This window comes from Rhinolophus ferrumequinum, chromosome 12 (genome assembly GCF_004115265.2).
Source record: "Rhinolophus ferrumequinum isolate MPI-CBG mRhiFer1 chromosome 12, mRhiFer1_v1.p, whole genome shotgun sequence".
Lineage (NCBI taxonomy): Eukaryota > Metazoa > Chordata > Mammalia > Chiroptera > Rhinolophidae > Rhinolophus > Rhinolophus ferrumequinum.
The window spans coordinates 79380565-79395456 of NC_046295.1; the positions used below are offsets into that span (position 1 = coordinate 79380565).

Below are 14892 nucleotides of genomic sequence, written 5' to 3' on the forward strand. Positions count from 1 at the left end.
TGCATGCATGTACTGGTGTGTGCATGGATGTACGTGGAGTGTCCATGTATGTATGTGGTGGGTGGGCGTGTACCTAGGAACGGAATTACTGGGTCACAGTGTGGCCATATGCTCAGCTGCCAGTTTCCCGGTGATTGTCCCCCTTGGCACGCCCTCCTCGCTCCATATACTCATTAGTACTTGGTGTTGTAAAGATGTCAGTTTTCCCTAAAATGATCTCTAGATTCCATGTAATTCCAATCAGAATCCCAGCAAGGTTTTCTTTTGTTGTTGTTTTTGTTTGGAAATTGACAAACTGATTCTGAAGTTTATATGAAATGCAAAGGTTCAAGAAGAATCAAAGCATTATTGAAGAAGAGCAAAGCTGAAGGAGTCATCCCACTAAATGTCAAGACTTTATAACAGTGACAGTAATGGATGCAGCACAAGGCTAGAAAAACAGGCTGAGAGAATAAAATGGAGACCTTGAAACAGACTGAACATACGTAGTCACTTAATTTATGACAAAGGTGCCACATGACAAAGAGAAAAGGTGGCCTTTTCCAAAGAAGGTACTGGGCAAATTGGATTCTCCAGGGGGGGAAGAAATGAATCTTCGACCTCACATCATATTCATAATCGGTTTTAGATAGATTATAGAGCTAAACAATAACGCTTCTATAAGAAAACATAAGGGAATCTCTTTCTGATCTTGGAGAAGACGCAATTCCTTGAATAGGACACAGAAAGCATTACCAAAATAGAAAAGATTGGTACATTGAACTACATTAAAACCTGGTATCTTCTACTTTTTACATATGCTCCAATAAAATGCAAGAAATACTATTTCCTAATTGCTCAGATATGTTAGATAATCTGTCGGTTCCATTTATTCCCTGGAACCCTCTGTCTTGCTCTCGTCAGCACGGGCTGCTCTCATGCCTGGAGAGCGGCTGCCATCTTGGGCTTCCTTTGGTTGTCATCCTGGGACTTGTCTTTGTTCCCCTTGTGTTGGATCCTTGTTTCCCGGATCCTGTGTGCTATCATTTGGGTAATTTGAGCATCAAATTACAGCAACTATCTTAAGCTGCCTTAACAACAGCTTATTAGACACTTACTGGCTCAGTTACGTGGAAGTCCAGAGGTGCGCAGGTGCCAGCGGGGTGGGCCCTGTGTTCCATTTGTCACGAAGGAACCAGCTGTCTTATTTGGGTGAGTCACGTACCCATTCTGAGCCAGTCACTAGCAAGGGGGATGGGTTTCTCTTGGGTTTCTCTTGGGTCAGGTATGCCCCCCTGCTGGCACACCCCCAGCTGGGTGTGGGTCAGCCCCCTTAGGCCCCTTGGCTGCCTGGGGAAGGACAAGATCACTTGTTAGGAAGGAGGAAGGGAGACTTAGCTGCTGGGTAGGTGGGCAGGAATGGCCGCTGCCACACTGGCCTCTGTCTTGCTTTGCTCTTGTTTATTAGAGTATATTCTCCTGTAACTTTCTGAGCAGGTAAATGTTTTGAGACTTTTTTTTTTTCCCCTTAATTTGCATTTTTTTTTTTTAAGATTTTATTGGGGAAGGGGAACAGGACTTTATTGAGGAACAGTGTGTACTTCCAGAACTTTTTTCCAAGTCAAGTTGTTGTCCTTTCAATCTTAGTTGTGGAGGGTGCCGTTCAGCTTCAAGTTGTCCTTTCAGTCTTAGTTGTGGAGGGCGCAGCTCAGCTCAAGGTGCTGTGTTCAATCTTAGTTGCAGGGGGCGCAGCCCACCATCCCTTGTGGGACTGGAGGAGTCGAACTGGCAACCTTGTGGTTGAGAGCCCACTGGCCTATGTGGGAATCGAACTGGCAGCTTCAGAGTTAGGAGCATGGAGCTCTAACTGCCTGAGCCCCCGGCCGGCCCTGTTTTGAGTCTTTGTATGAGTCTGGAAAAGTCTTTTCTGTTCCCACACTTGATGTGGTCAGCTGAATATTGGGTTCTAGATTGAAAAGCATTTCCCAGAAAGGGGTATGATGCTGGTGAGAAGTTCATTGTTGCTGCTCAGGAGAAAGCACTGCCATCCTCATGGTTCCTTCCTGGGACCTCTTTTTGGGGATTGGGGGAGCTTTCAGAGGCTTTCCGTTCTTTATCCTTAATGTACTCAAATTTCACGCTGTACCTTGTGTTTTTTTTTTTTTTTTTTTATAGCCATTATTCTGAGCACTTGGTGGGCCCTTGCAATCTTGGGTACTTCAACTAGGGCAATTTTTCTTGTAATTTTTATTTGATAATTTCTCCTCCATTCACTACCCCCCCCACCCTCGTGCTTCTAGAACTAGTTAAAATTGGACTCCTGGATTAAGCCTTTATTTTTGAGTGGGGGAGAGTCTAGAATCATCTGCTCGTTATTTTTTCTGAAACTTCCTTGACTTTATCTTCCAATTGTTCCACTGAAAGTAGCAAAAATTTAGAAAAGTTTGGATTTACAGGAAAGTTGGAGTTTTTGTATACCCTGCTCCCAATCTCCCCTGTTTTAGAGATCTTACATTAGTATGGTGCATTTGTCCCAACTAATTAACCAATATTGGTACATTATTGTTACCTAAAGTCCATACTTTATCCAGATTTCCTTAGTTTTTACCTAATGTCCTTCTCTGTTTCAGGATATCACATTTAAGTTGTCAAGTCTCCTCAGGTTCCTCTAGACTGTGACAGTTATCAGATTTTCCTCGTTTCTGATGACCTTGAGTTTTCAGGAGTACTGGTCAGGTACTTGTCTTGCAGTTGGGATTTGTCTGATATTTTTCTCCTGATGAACCTGAGGTTATAGGGTTTGGCTGTCCTATGTTTAATTCTTCCTAGGGCTGCTTGTTTTCTGATTATCCCTTAAGGAAAAAAAAATCCTGTTTTGGTTGCGTGGGTGCAGTACCTTCTCTTACTTTTCTGAGGATATTAATTGTATATTACTTGTTTTTTTAAATCTTTGGTTCCTGGCATTGTCTGTTTCTTCCAGGTTCTTTTGTTTGTTTATGTGGCTTTCGTCTTTTAGTTGAGGTCTCTCGGATGCTTGTGGTCTTGGGCATACAGCTGATTGGAAATTGGATGTGTGGGTCAGTGGGAGCGCTTCTGTGTAGGGTGGGTGGGTGGGTGGGAGACCGGCCTTTGTTTCTTGAGCCCCAAGTGTCTGTGTATAGGTTTTCAAAAGAAGACCCCTTCTATCTTTGTCCGGGGAATGGAGAGGGACATAATATGTCTGTTTGCCATGCTCCTGTGAAGTCAACTGCAGAGGGGGCCTCTGGCTGCCATGGTTTGCTACTTAGGTTTTCACTTAGCTTCTTTTTTTAGCTGCTTTCCTACCCCCTCCCCCTTTGAGCCTGGTGTTCACAAGTCTAGACTTCTCTTGTTTAATTTATCCAGAGGGGAAGAGAGGGGAGGTGACGTGAGAGCCTAGCTGTTGCACATACAGCTTCTCAACCAGTCCTGCTTCAAATCCCCCTTTTTGCCCCCCCCCCCCCATTTTACAAGGTGCCGGTTCCTCCCAGTATCTCCGGAGCTCTCTGATGTTCTGCATTCCTCAGTCTGTAGGATCCTTCAGGCTGCTAAACCTACTACCACTTGTGTCTGTTCTTTTTCTGCCAAAAATCATGTTTTAGGGGGTTTTGGCAGGGTGCGCTGTAAATGCCTGTGGTCCTTCTGCCTGATTTAAACAGAAACCCCCCACCCCCTGTATTCTAAAGATGTTTCTGGACATCGAATGGAATTGAAGTAGCAGCCTTTTCTGGGGTGTGTGCATGCATACAATAGATATACAGTCATATTTATGTACACGTGTTTGAGCAATCGTGTGTATGCATGTTTGTCAGTTGCACTTGTGGACGGAAAAGGGGCCACATGTTAAACCTGACGAGCTCAGGAAACTGAAAAGAACCACGTAGGATGGCGTGAACATAAAAATTCCTAGCTAAGGTGGGCCATGGCGGGAAGTCACATCCTTGGCCTGTAGCTTCCTTGACAAAGGTCAATCTCTACCCTAAGTGAGCCTGTCATCTTTTTGCATCTAAGATAACGTACCCTTGGAATGTCAGAGTAATCCCTTTTTCCGGACCCCACCCCCCCGGGGGTACAACTCACCACTCCAGAGCAGGAAACTACAAAATCTCTCATTGTGATCTTGTTCCTCAAATGCCATCTCTATGTGCTGTAAATGCTATTACCGTGTTGCCCTGAAAATAAGACCTAGCCGGACCATCAGCTCTACTGTGTTTTTTGGAGAAAAAATTAAGATAAGACCTGGTCTTATTTTATTATAACATAAGACCTGGTGTAATAAAATATAATGTAATATAATATAGTAATGTAAATAATATATAACATAATACCAGTTCTTACATTAATTTTTGTTCCAAAAGACGCATTAGAGCTGATGCTCCGGCTAGGTCTTATTTTCAGGGAACCATGGTAACTATCCTGTACCCACCAATGTAAAAGAAGTGTGTGTCTCTCCCTTTTACTTTTTACCCAATCCCCACAATTTCCCACTTTGCTTTCTCTCACCCTCTTAATCTGTAACCAATGGATTTCATGTAACCCACCTCCCTTGATTCTAACGTATAAAATAAGTCGCAAAATGGCCATTTGCTGGAGCATTTTCTCAATCCGTTGAGACTTTGCTTCCCGGCAATTGTTGTCAGTTTAGCTCAAATAAACTCTTACAAGCTTTCTCTTAGGCTGGATGTTTCTTTGTTGATGCACCACTCTGTTGTTTTTCTCACGTGGCCGGTTATGTGGTCTTGGCTCAGCACACCCAGAGCTGCCATTTGTTGTAGTGGCTGCAGAGTATTGCGAGGGCGAGTGGGGGTGTCCAGTCATTTGTCACCACCTCCTCATGCATGTGGAGAGCGAATGCTCCGTCCTTCCCCTCAGGAATTCTTGAGAAGGGAGGGGACCCTCAGGGGCAGAGTGTGGCAGGGGCGTGAAGGGAGTAACTGCTTCTATCTGTTGAATTCCTTCTTTGTGCCTCGGGTGTTCCTGTCACACCTTATGACCCTTACGTCTAGTCCTTCCAACCACCTTCTCAGGTAGATGTTGTGTCCCCATTGTGGAGAAGAGCACACGTAAGTGGCCCAGGTGGCTTTTGGACTCCTGGCTCCTTCCATCCTGGCCAACTATATAGTGAGAGCGCCTCCATCACCCTGGGAAGCAGGGTTCCCCCACCCCCCAGAGGCCCTTAGTTATCTTTGGGGGCGGGCAGGTTTGAGTTGATGCAGTCAGCAGTGGCTGCTCCTTGGTAGACGGCAGAGCCGGCGTCTGTCTCTCTTCCCTCCAGTATTTTTTCCGGCAGCGGCAGCGTGTCTGTGAGGACTTGGGGTTTGGGTGGGAAGGTGGAAGGAATGCTTTCTCCTGGGCTAAGGAAGAGCACTTCCTGCTTTTCGTGCCCCCTCTTCGTGCCCAGATTCCAGCTTGCTACAGCTGACGTCATTTCTGTGGGAAAGGCTTTGGGTGTAAACACAGTTGCTGCCGCCTGGACAGCTGTGGCTGGCTGGGACGGGACAGCTTCCCCTGTGCCTGGGCCCGGCCTGGCCCGGCTCCCCCAGCCGGCCTTAAAGTCAGTTTCATAATGTTTTAAACCAAATAGCAAATCTGTTTAGAATTTATATACAGTGTTTTATGACCTTTATCGCCGACTCTTTAGAAACAGGAAACACAATAGAAGAGAGCAGCAGGAGGCAGATCATTCCTGTGGCAGCTCGGGGCCCAGAATTGAGGTGACATGTGCTGGCGCAGAGATCCTGCAGTGTGGCTAGGAGCTGGTTTACTGCGGATAACTTTCTGTATTTCATGAAGCCTTACAGTTTTTTATCTCAAGCATATACTCCTCTTGTTACTAAAACGTGTCAGGGTTTCCCAGCGGAGCGGGACGGGGCTTGCCCGCCCGCCTCTGTGGGGCAGTCGGTATTGCGCTGAAGTGGGACAGTTCAGTGTTGTTTCAAATGTGGTCACAGTGGAGAGTTTATCTCAAGAGGGTTTTCTGAGAATTAAAGTGCGTCTCTGTCTCCTGAGAATTAACTACAGGGGTGACCCCCGCAGAGCCTAAACATCGGTGAATTGGTCCTCATGGTTTTGGAGGTCTGTTCTCTGCATCACGGCCCTTAAGCTGTGATGTGCCAAAGTGGGCACAGGTGCCAGGTGTGCCAGCCCCCAGGCTTGTGGGAGCCCAGAGGTGGGCAGACTTTGGAGGCTTTGCTAGTTGCACAGGAGTCTGATGAGAGGCAGAGCTTTGCAGGGGCGATGGAGAGGCTGGGCCACGGGCGGGGAACGGGGCCAGGGCCAGAGCCAGAGCACGGCTGCTGTTTGCGCGGAGCGAGCTCGGTGTCGCATGTGTTGTATTTGGTCTCATTTTTTCCTGGCTACCCGTGAGGTGGGTGATAGTGTGGCATCTCTGTTTAACCCACGAGGAAACAGGCCTCAAGGCTGTGGGGTGGAGGTGAGATGCAAACTGTTTTGGAGAGAGAGGTGGGTGGGGGTGGGGGTCCATGTGGAGATGGGCTTGAGGCTGGCTGGCAGTTTAGGGAGAGTGTGTTGGGCTAGACGCTTTGAACTTGACCCTGGAGCAGTGGGACGGTGTCGAAGGTGCTCCTGCTGTGGTTTGGTTCTGGCGGAAGGCAGTGAGCGCAGGGCAGGAAGCGCCACCTGGCAAGGGTGGGCTTGCAGACCTGCGTGTGCAGGGGGCTTGGGGTGGGGGCCTTGTTTCTCATTTTACGTTTCTCTTGCTTCCTAAATGTGCAGTCTCTTTACTGGGGGTGGCTGTTTTCTGGAAGGAACACTGGGTTACCTGGACCCCTGTGCCCACCCCTTTGTGGTTCCCTCGTGCCTTATTTTCAAGCAGCTTATTCTTGGATAGGTTGGGGCTGTTTCTGCAGGCGCACCACATACCTACCCTGCAGAAACCTCACTGCAGGTAGAGGATTGGATTGAGCTGCAAACCGAGCCCGGGCTCCAGTTTTCCAGATGGGCCAGCCCCTGCCTACTAGGGAAAACGAGAAGTGTGGGCACTCTGGGCTTCTTGAAAGCCAGCCCTGCTTTTCTGACTGGTGCCCTGTAGGGAGCCTCTGAAAGCTAGACTGTGGGGTGCGGGGTGGTACTGTCGCCGAGACAGGCAGCAGACCCCCCCACCCCCCTTCTGTGCACAGTGGAACTTGTTTTGTTGAGTTCATCTCACTGTAATGTATTCTTGCCACACCTGCTCCCTTTAGACTAGGGGCCCGCCTCCTGTGTGTGTAAAGAAAGTGGCATTGTAACACCGCTCTGCCCTTGGTTTGTGTTGTCTGATTGCTCTCCTGTGGTGCCATGGAGGCCGTGTGGCCAGCACAGCCAAACGTACTAGCTAGCCCTTCGCAGAAAACATTTGCAGAGCCCACCACAGGGCTGGGGCTGTGCAGTGTCACACCCCCAGCACCTGGGGGCACAGAGTCTGGTACATGGTCTGTGGTCATGTGGTGCCTCCCTTTCGTTCAGTTCTTTTTGTCAGGCGTTAGCATGTTGGAGACGGGTGGACTTAGTTTCTAATCTTGTACCTGGCTTTCGTGCTGATGGTTCTTCACGATTTGACTAAGACTTAACGTGTGTATTGTCTGATGACCCCGTCCTTTCCTGGTCCGTGAGGTTTCTTGTTTGTTGTGTTTATTCAGCCAGCTGTCAAATTTCCATTCCTGTGGGATCATACTTTCCGGCATGTTCTGTCTAGCAGTGGGATCTTTGCGTTTCTTCTGTACAGAGACACTCCGTGGTTTTCTACCTCCCTCCGCGCCCCCCTCCTCCCCAGGACGGGGGCTTCTGCTCGTGCCTCACGACCGAGGCACATACGTTTTGGCTGATGGTGGGTCTGTGCTCTGGAGGGTGGCCTTGGGCCGCAGCGTGCAGTGGGTCCTTCATCAGAGCTGGTGACTGAATGAAAGAAAGAGCCACATGGTGATGTGTCTAGGTGTCCTGAGGGTTGAGGACGACTTAAGAAAGCAGAAGCTGATTTTGACCAGATATTCCTGGAATCGGGGACCTGTGAAGAGAGGAGAGCCTGGGTTAGCCTTGGGTGTAAATCTGGCTGCTGGCAGCACTGGGGTGAAGTACATGCTCTCTGGAGACTGTCTGGGGCCGTGGTGTGTGCAGCTGGGCAGCAGGCGGCCTGCACCTGACTCATGTCAGAACCAGCGCCCGTTTCCTGTTTGTGCACGCCCTCCCACAGGGGCAGCAACAGCCTGCAGCCGGGCTTCCCTGGGCTCCTGGTCTGCAGCCTGGGGGAGTCTGGCCTGGGCTCCAAGCTTGGCTCTAGCACTTGGTAGTCTTATGACCTTGGACAAGTTACTTCTCTATCCTGACTGCACCTTGGTGTCCTTCTGGTAAAGCAGCCTGATGACATAGTATCTTCCAGAAGGGGCTGTTGTCGGTGTCATTCAGCTGTGTGTCTGGCTCTCAGGAGTGCCGGCTGCCACTGTGATTAGGCCTGATGTGTAGCTGTAGTGGTTCCCAGTGAATTACAGGCCATCCCAAGGCCATCCCAAATCGCCTGTCTGGGTAGGCAGCTGACCCTGGCTGGTACCCAAGTGGGAGTGAAATGAATCCTGTTACACGGAAATGGCTTTCGATAAGATGGAGTGCAGGGAGATTTTCCCTCTGGTGGACAGATAGCAGGCAGTCTCCGTAACCTGTTTGACAGGTGTGACTGCTGTCTGGGGAGGTGGAGCTTGGCTATTAAGTTGCCTTTGTTGGTGAATCTTTCTGGTGGTTTTGTTTCAGCAGAGCCTGGGCCTCTCAGAGGACTTCTTTAGAGAACTTGCCAAAATATGCAGACCTGAATTCGTTTTTTTAATGTCCTTTTCTTCATTCCCCAAAGCTATCTTCCCCTGGATTTTAGGCCCTTTCCCCCCTGTGCATAATGCAATAGTTTCTTTTAGGCCAACCATTTTCAAAATGCTCTGCCCCCCCCCCCCCCCCCCGGCAATGCCTGGGAAAGGAGAGGGTCCAAGGAGGAATGGGATGCAGGCAGGACTCCAGGTGGAGCAGCCTTGGCTGCTGTGTACTGAGGGTCCAAATCAGATTTTGTTCGGGAAAAATAACCAAAAATGAGTTCCATTACCTACAAAAGGGAGAGAAAGCAGCGTGCAAGCCATGGCTACGAGCCAGGCTGGCTCTGTGCCTGCCTGCAGGGACCTGGTACCTCTCAGCCAGTTCTCGTCCCACAAGTCCAAGCGTGAGTCATGCTTGAGTGAACACGCCTCTGACCCACCAAGAAATGTGTTCTGTCACCTCGACCGGCTTCGTGAGTCACACGCAGATGTTTGCCTGTACTTCTTTCTGCCATGGGACGCGCAGCTAGTCGAGAGAGAGAGAGTGTGTGTGTGTGTGTGTGTGTGTGTGTGTGTGTATGTGTGTTTGACCAGTATTTGGAAGCTGATTAAATCCCTACTAACAGTTAGTGTTTCTGGGTTGATGTCTGTGAAAACCAGCTGGCAAGCAGAATAGCCAGGTGGGTGTGGGACCGGCCTAGGCCCCAAACACGGCACCGCTTCACCCGAGATTCATCCAGTTGGGGGTACTAAATAACTATACCTGTATTTTGGGCTTTGGTCGGTGAAGTCTGGCTTAATGCAAGAACACTTGCGTGCACTGAAGTCTGGTGTCTGTAATCTGTAAAACTTCGTGAAGGACCAGTAGCGTCTGCCGTGTGGGCCGTGGTGGCCTCGCGCACGTCCTTCAGGCTGACTAACTTGCCGACCCCTGCTCTAAGGGACAGCCCGGGCTGCAAGAAGCTCCCTCTGTGCAGGCTTAACTGTGGAGTGTGACGACCAACAAGTATCACGCCCCCTCCCACAGGTGCTGTTTCCATAGCAATGGTGACTCAGTTGCATTGCCTGTTAGCGCCCCAAGTTTATATAGCACCATAGAGGTTTATATAGCAACATAGAATCCAATCCCAGATGTGTGGTAAGAGATGGCTGCTTTGACATAAAGCCTTTGTATTAATAATTCTGTGGCTGTGAGTTATTAATATTGGTGTGTTTGATTTTAGAACCAACTAGTACTTGAGAAATCTCATTTTGGCCCCTCATTCTGTAGATGGGGAAACTGAGGTCTAGAGAAGCCAGTAGTGTGTCCAACTGGTGCAACACTTGGTTTAAATGGGGGGAGGAGCACGCCAAGAAAATTGCATGTACGGGTTTGGTACAGGCATTGTTAGTCCAGTGTGTTCCTCGTCCGGCTTCCACGAGGTTCTCTGCTTGCACAGGTAGAAAGCATTTCACCTGGACATAGTAGGTACTCAGTATTTGATGAATGGTTGCATTTACTGGGATGACGAAGTTCAGGCATCTAGCATCTCTCTCACAGACAGAATTCTAAATTCCCAGGAGAGTGGCTCACGTTTGCCCAGGGTATTTCTTTTGTTTCTTTTTTCTTTTTTCTCCCTTTTAGGACTGCCAGGAGTACAGGGGTGGTCAGGTTCTGGTCTCCTTCTCCTAGTGCTTCCTGCGGGTGGAGACTGGTTAGTTCTCAGAGAAGGGTCGTGTCACCAAGAAGACCCACCAAGAGCTGTCTGTGTCCACTCCAGCCTCTGTCCATGGGCCTGGGCAGTACAGAATCAAAGAAAGGTCTGTTTGTATCACTGAACTGGCAAGAGTTTGGAATAACAGATTTGAAGAAGACTTTTTTAGCAGTATCTAAAGAAATAAGAATTTTTGTGGTCAACTTTCAGAATTAAAAGATTTGATTTTTAAAAATCAAGCATGTTAAGATTTAAGGTGGAAATTTGATGGCCCTGAATGGCTGCTAGATAATTTTTCTTTCTCTTGCCTTTGCCGATTTGGTTTTTAATTTAGTAAGAACTGGTTATCCAGATTCAAATCAACGATGCTACATCTGTAGTCCTGCAGATGTGTGGCTGGGAAGGATGTGCCACTGTTTTTATTTAGAAACGTCTGGGGTTTCAGCAAGCTGTGGTCAGGGACAGCACGAGTGGAGCCGCACTTTAGCATTTTTAATTATTGTGCCCTAAAGGTTCTGGAACATGCTTCTTATCATTAGCTCTGCGACCATGGGTGGGTCCCATCAGCTCTGCAGGCTGGATGTCATAGTGCGGGGTTGTGTCCAGCTTATCAACTTGGCTGCATCCCAGGCACATCTTAGGGCTGGACACGTGGCAGTGCTTCACGAAAATACGTTGAATAAATGAGTGTATTGGTTTTCTATTGTCGGTATAAAATACTACCACAAATGTAGTGACTTAAAACAGCACAGATGAAGTCTCTCATAGTTCTGGGGGGTCGGAAGTCTGAAATGAGTCTTGCTGGGCTAGAATTAAGGTGTCAGCAGGGCTGTGTTCTGTGCTCCATCTGGAGGCTCGGGGAGAATCTGTTTTCTTGCCTTTTCCAGCTTTTAGAGGCCGCCCCATTTCTCTGCTCCAAGCCCTCTTCCTTCTTCAAAGAGCTTCAACCCAGCATCTGTTTCCGCTGTCACAGCTCTCTGACTCTGACCCTCCTGCCTCCCTCTTCTAAGGACCCTTGTGATGACATGGGGTTCACCTGCATAATTCAGAATAATCTCCCCATTTCAAGGCGCTTCCTTCACTCACATTTGCAGAATCCTTTGACTCTATACGGTAACATATTCACAGGCCTGAGAATTAGGATTTCACACTTTTGTCATTTCATCCTGCCACAGGAATTTGTGAAGAGTGTTAAATAGTCCTAAGCAGGCCCGAGCATGGTACTGGTGAATGAGACGCAGGCTCTGTCCCTTTGCCTGGGCCCCTCCCCCTGTGGGCGGGCCCTCCTCAGACCAGCTGGAGCTGGTGTCCTCTCAGGCGGCCCATCTGTTTCCCACCCAGAGACCTCTGACAGTGCTTGTTTAAGACTTTTCCTTTTACACCCTGCCTGGGTCAGCAAAACTTTTCTACAGGTGGCTGTTTGGGGGCCACATGCAGTCTCTGTTGCACATTCTTTGTTTTTTTTTAAACAAATATAAAAAAATGTTAAAAAAACAAAGATCCTTCTTAGTTTCAGGGCCTTACGGAAACAGGCCCTGCTCAGTGTTTGCCAGCCCTGTTCTAGGCTGCAAGCTCTGTGGGCCTGGGGTGTTGCTATCACCACGCAGTGTTTGCTGATTGTGTAGAGTGTGTGTGTTGGAGTATTTCTGGTTCCAGCCCAATTGATCTCTTCTGTTGGTTTGAGTTAACAGAAGTGTCTAAAAATTAGATTTCATCTCATCTTAATGGAGAATTTCAAGTTGATTGACATTCGAGAGCCTATTAAATAGGAGTCGTGCTGATGCACATAAGATGGGGCCCTGTCCTCGAGGGGCTTTCAGTCCAGCCCGGAGGAGGGCGCTGTTACACTTACGACTCCTGGGGGAGGGCCAGGGAGCCCTTGGGCACCAGACTTGGGACACTTTGCACCCATTCGCACCCCTGGTCATTGCTGTTTGCTCCTGGCACGTGAGGCAGACACTGGGGAGGGCTGCTGGCATTGTGTGACTCTGACCTGTAACCTGGGGCAATGGGCACTGGTGGGCATTTCTGCTGGTTCATTTCTTCATCGTGCCCGACTCCCCTGCAAGTATAGTTAGATTCCTGAGCTTGGCCACTGGCTGTGAGTCTCTTCCCATGGACTGCAGCCAACTGAACCGGGATCTGGGTGAGGAAGGGAGTTAAATGTCCTCCCAGGGAGGCTGAAACCACGTGGGGGGTGATCCGTGACCCCTGCCCGGGTATAACCAAGTCACACGGACGCTCACCCCGTGGCGTCTGTCTGCATTCATTCTTTACGAGCGTTTTCTGATACGAAGTGGGTGCTTCTCTATTCCTGCTCCTGAGACAGAGATTGGCAGACCGTGGGTATCAGTCAAGGCTTATGAAATGAACGAAAGGATGGATACATACCCAGTTTTGTGTAAGAACAAACTTCGTTCACATTTGGATGGCTCCACGCACGTCTGCGTGGAGGGGTGTCAAGTCAGCGTCTCACTTTTTGGGGGCCCCAGTTTGTAACTGTTCTTTGTTCCCTGGGCTTTGTATTTATAGTCTTGGGTCATAAATTATAGTTTTACCTTAAAATCATCTTTGGGGTGCAAAATGCTTCCCCAGCACACCAGATGTGTTCCTTCTGGCTTCAGAGCAGGCTGAGATGTCAAACCTTACTGCCACAGCTACTGCCTTTTATTAGTCAGTGGGTTTTTACAGTTACCTCCATTTGTCATTAAAGACATACATCAGCATGCCTGACTTGATGCATTAGCTGTCTTTTCCATATATTAATTCCAGTGGGAAATAGTGGCCACTTATGCAAGTGTTTATTTTGTGATCAAGTTAGGAACCGATAGCCAAGGCTAGGTGTGGAGTGAAAGGCGCTGAAGCTCTCAGCCCTTCGTGCTGGCACGGAGCACTCACTCACTCTTGGCGGGCACTCATTGAGCATCTGAATGAATGAGTGAGTGAGCAAATGCATGAACCGATGAGGAAAGTGCCAATAGACATGTAGATGCCTGTAGAAAATGAGTGGCAGGGGGAAGCCTCTTTCTTGGTGGTCTTTCTGAGATTCTAAGTGGAAATGGCTGGTGTGGCCGGTACAGCCCCCTGCCGGCTGTCCCTGGGGAGCACTTGCTCTGTTTTCCGCGCTGCACCTCAGAGCAGTGCTCCTGTGGCCTGAGCACGTGTTTTCTCTCCGGAAGCTTGGTCTTTGAAGAGCACACACGCCGTCCTGTTCCTGGGTGATGACTGACTGATGCTTCCTTTGATTTGGTTTTGCTTGTCCTTTCAATGCACAAGCTTCCAGAAGGGGCTGTGTGCCCCCCCTCTTCTGCTGCCTTGTTTTTGTGTTCCATGGAGGGGCTACAAATGATGAGCGTGTATTTTTCCATCTTGAAGAGAGGTCGTTGACTTGGAGAGAGCACTCAGTGTGTGAGAGCTTACATTGCAGGGCCGCTGAGGAGCAGTAGACTCCAGCCATTTCGGACAGAGCGGGAGTTCTCGACCTGGGGTGGGGCTCAGCAGGTCTGCACAATGCTCTTTAAATGGGGGCAAAACTGCCTGTGCGTGGCGAGGGCGTTTTTCCAGGGACGGAGTCCAAAGCTTCCTTCAGCTCTTCAGGGAGATCCGTGATCCCCAAGAGATTCAATTCACAGGATCAAAGGTTATGGTGGAGTGACACTCTTTTTCTCTCTCTCTCTTTTTTTTTTTTTCCCATTTCAAAGGCAGATCAGGAGCGGTGCCGAGAAAAATTTCCTTACTAGATGACATTTCATCGCAATGTCCGATCGTTTGGGGCAAATAACCAAGGGCAAGGATGGGAAAAGCAAGTACTCGACTCTCAGCCTGTTTGATAAGTATAAAGGAAAATCAGTAGACGCGATCAGATCCTCAGGTAAGACCCGGGTCGGAGGCCAGCCCTGCCACTGTCCCTCTTGTGAGAAACTCCACGTTGCGGACCATGAACACCTGAGTTCCCCATCTGGTCAGATAGATGGGGTCCGTGCAGGTCCGTCTGGGCACCTAGTGGTCACCCACACGTGGTGCTGGGAAGCAGAAACCCCCTTTGCTCCGACCTGAGGTCTGATTTCAGACCTAGGATACCTTGATTCTGCTGTAGTGGGGCTGTTTGCCCCCTCTGTCTGATCTTATTGAAGCCATGGATATTTTTAGCCTGATGGTTCGAATAGAGCTTAATTTGCATGAGAGTTACCCAGTTTAGATTTCACGGTTCCAGTATTCTGGAACTTGGTGGGAAAAGTGCCTGCTGATACTATCCACACCCTGAGAGGATTTTGTGAATGTTGGAGCCCTGCTCAGACTTGGCTTGGCTCTAGGCCGAGGCTGGCCTTTCAGTCATGCTGTAACGAGGCCAGAGCAGTCTCAACTTGCAGAGAAGTGGTTACCGTGTGGGACGCAGGTTTCTGGGCCTGGCT

General features: G+C 49.0%; 1 protein-coding gene across 9 annotated transcripts in view; it reads left to right on the forward strand.

Annotated features, from left to right (window-relative positions):
* Positions 1-14892, forward strand: part of PRRC2B (proline rich coiled-coil 2B) — an 83471-nt gene that overhangs the window by 12057 nt on the left and 56522 nt on the right. For all 9 annotated transcript variants that reach the window (XM_033122720.1, XM_033122729.1, XM_033122724.1 and 6 more), the window contains exon 2: positions 14182-14351. In XM_033122720.1, coding sequence (XP_032978611.1) covers positions 14237-14351 — 115 coding nt within the window. In that variant the 5' untranslated portion in view covers positions 14182-14236. The remainder of the gene's footprint in view (positions 1-14181; positions 14352-14892) is intronic.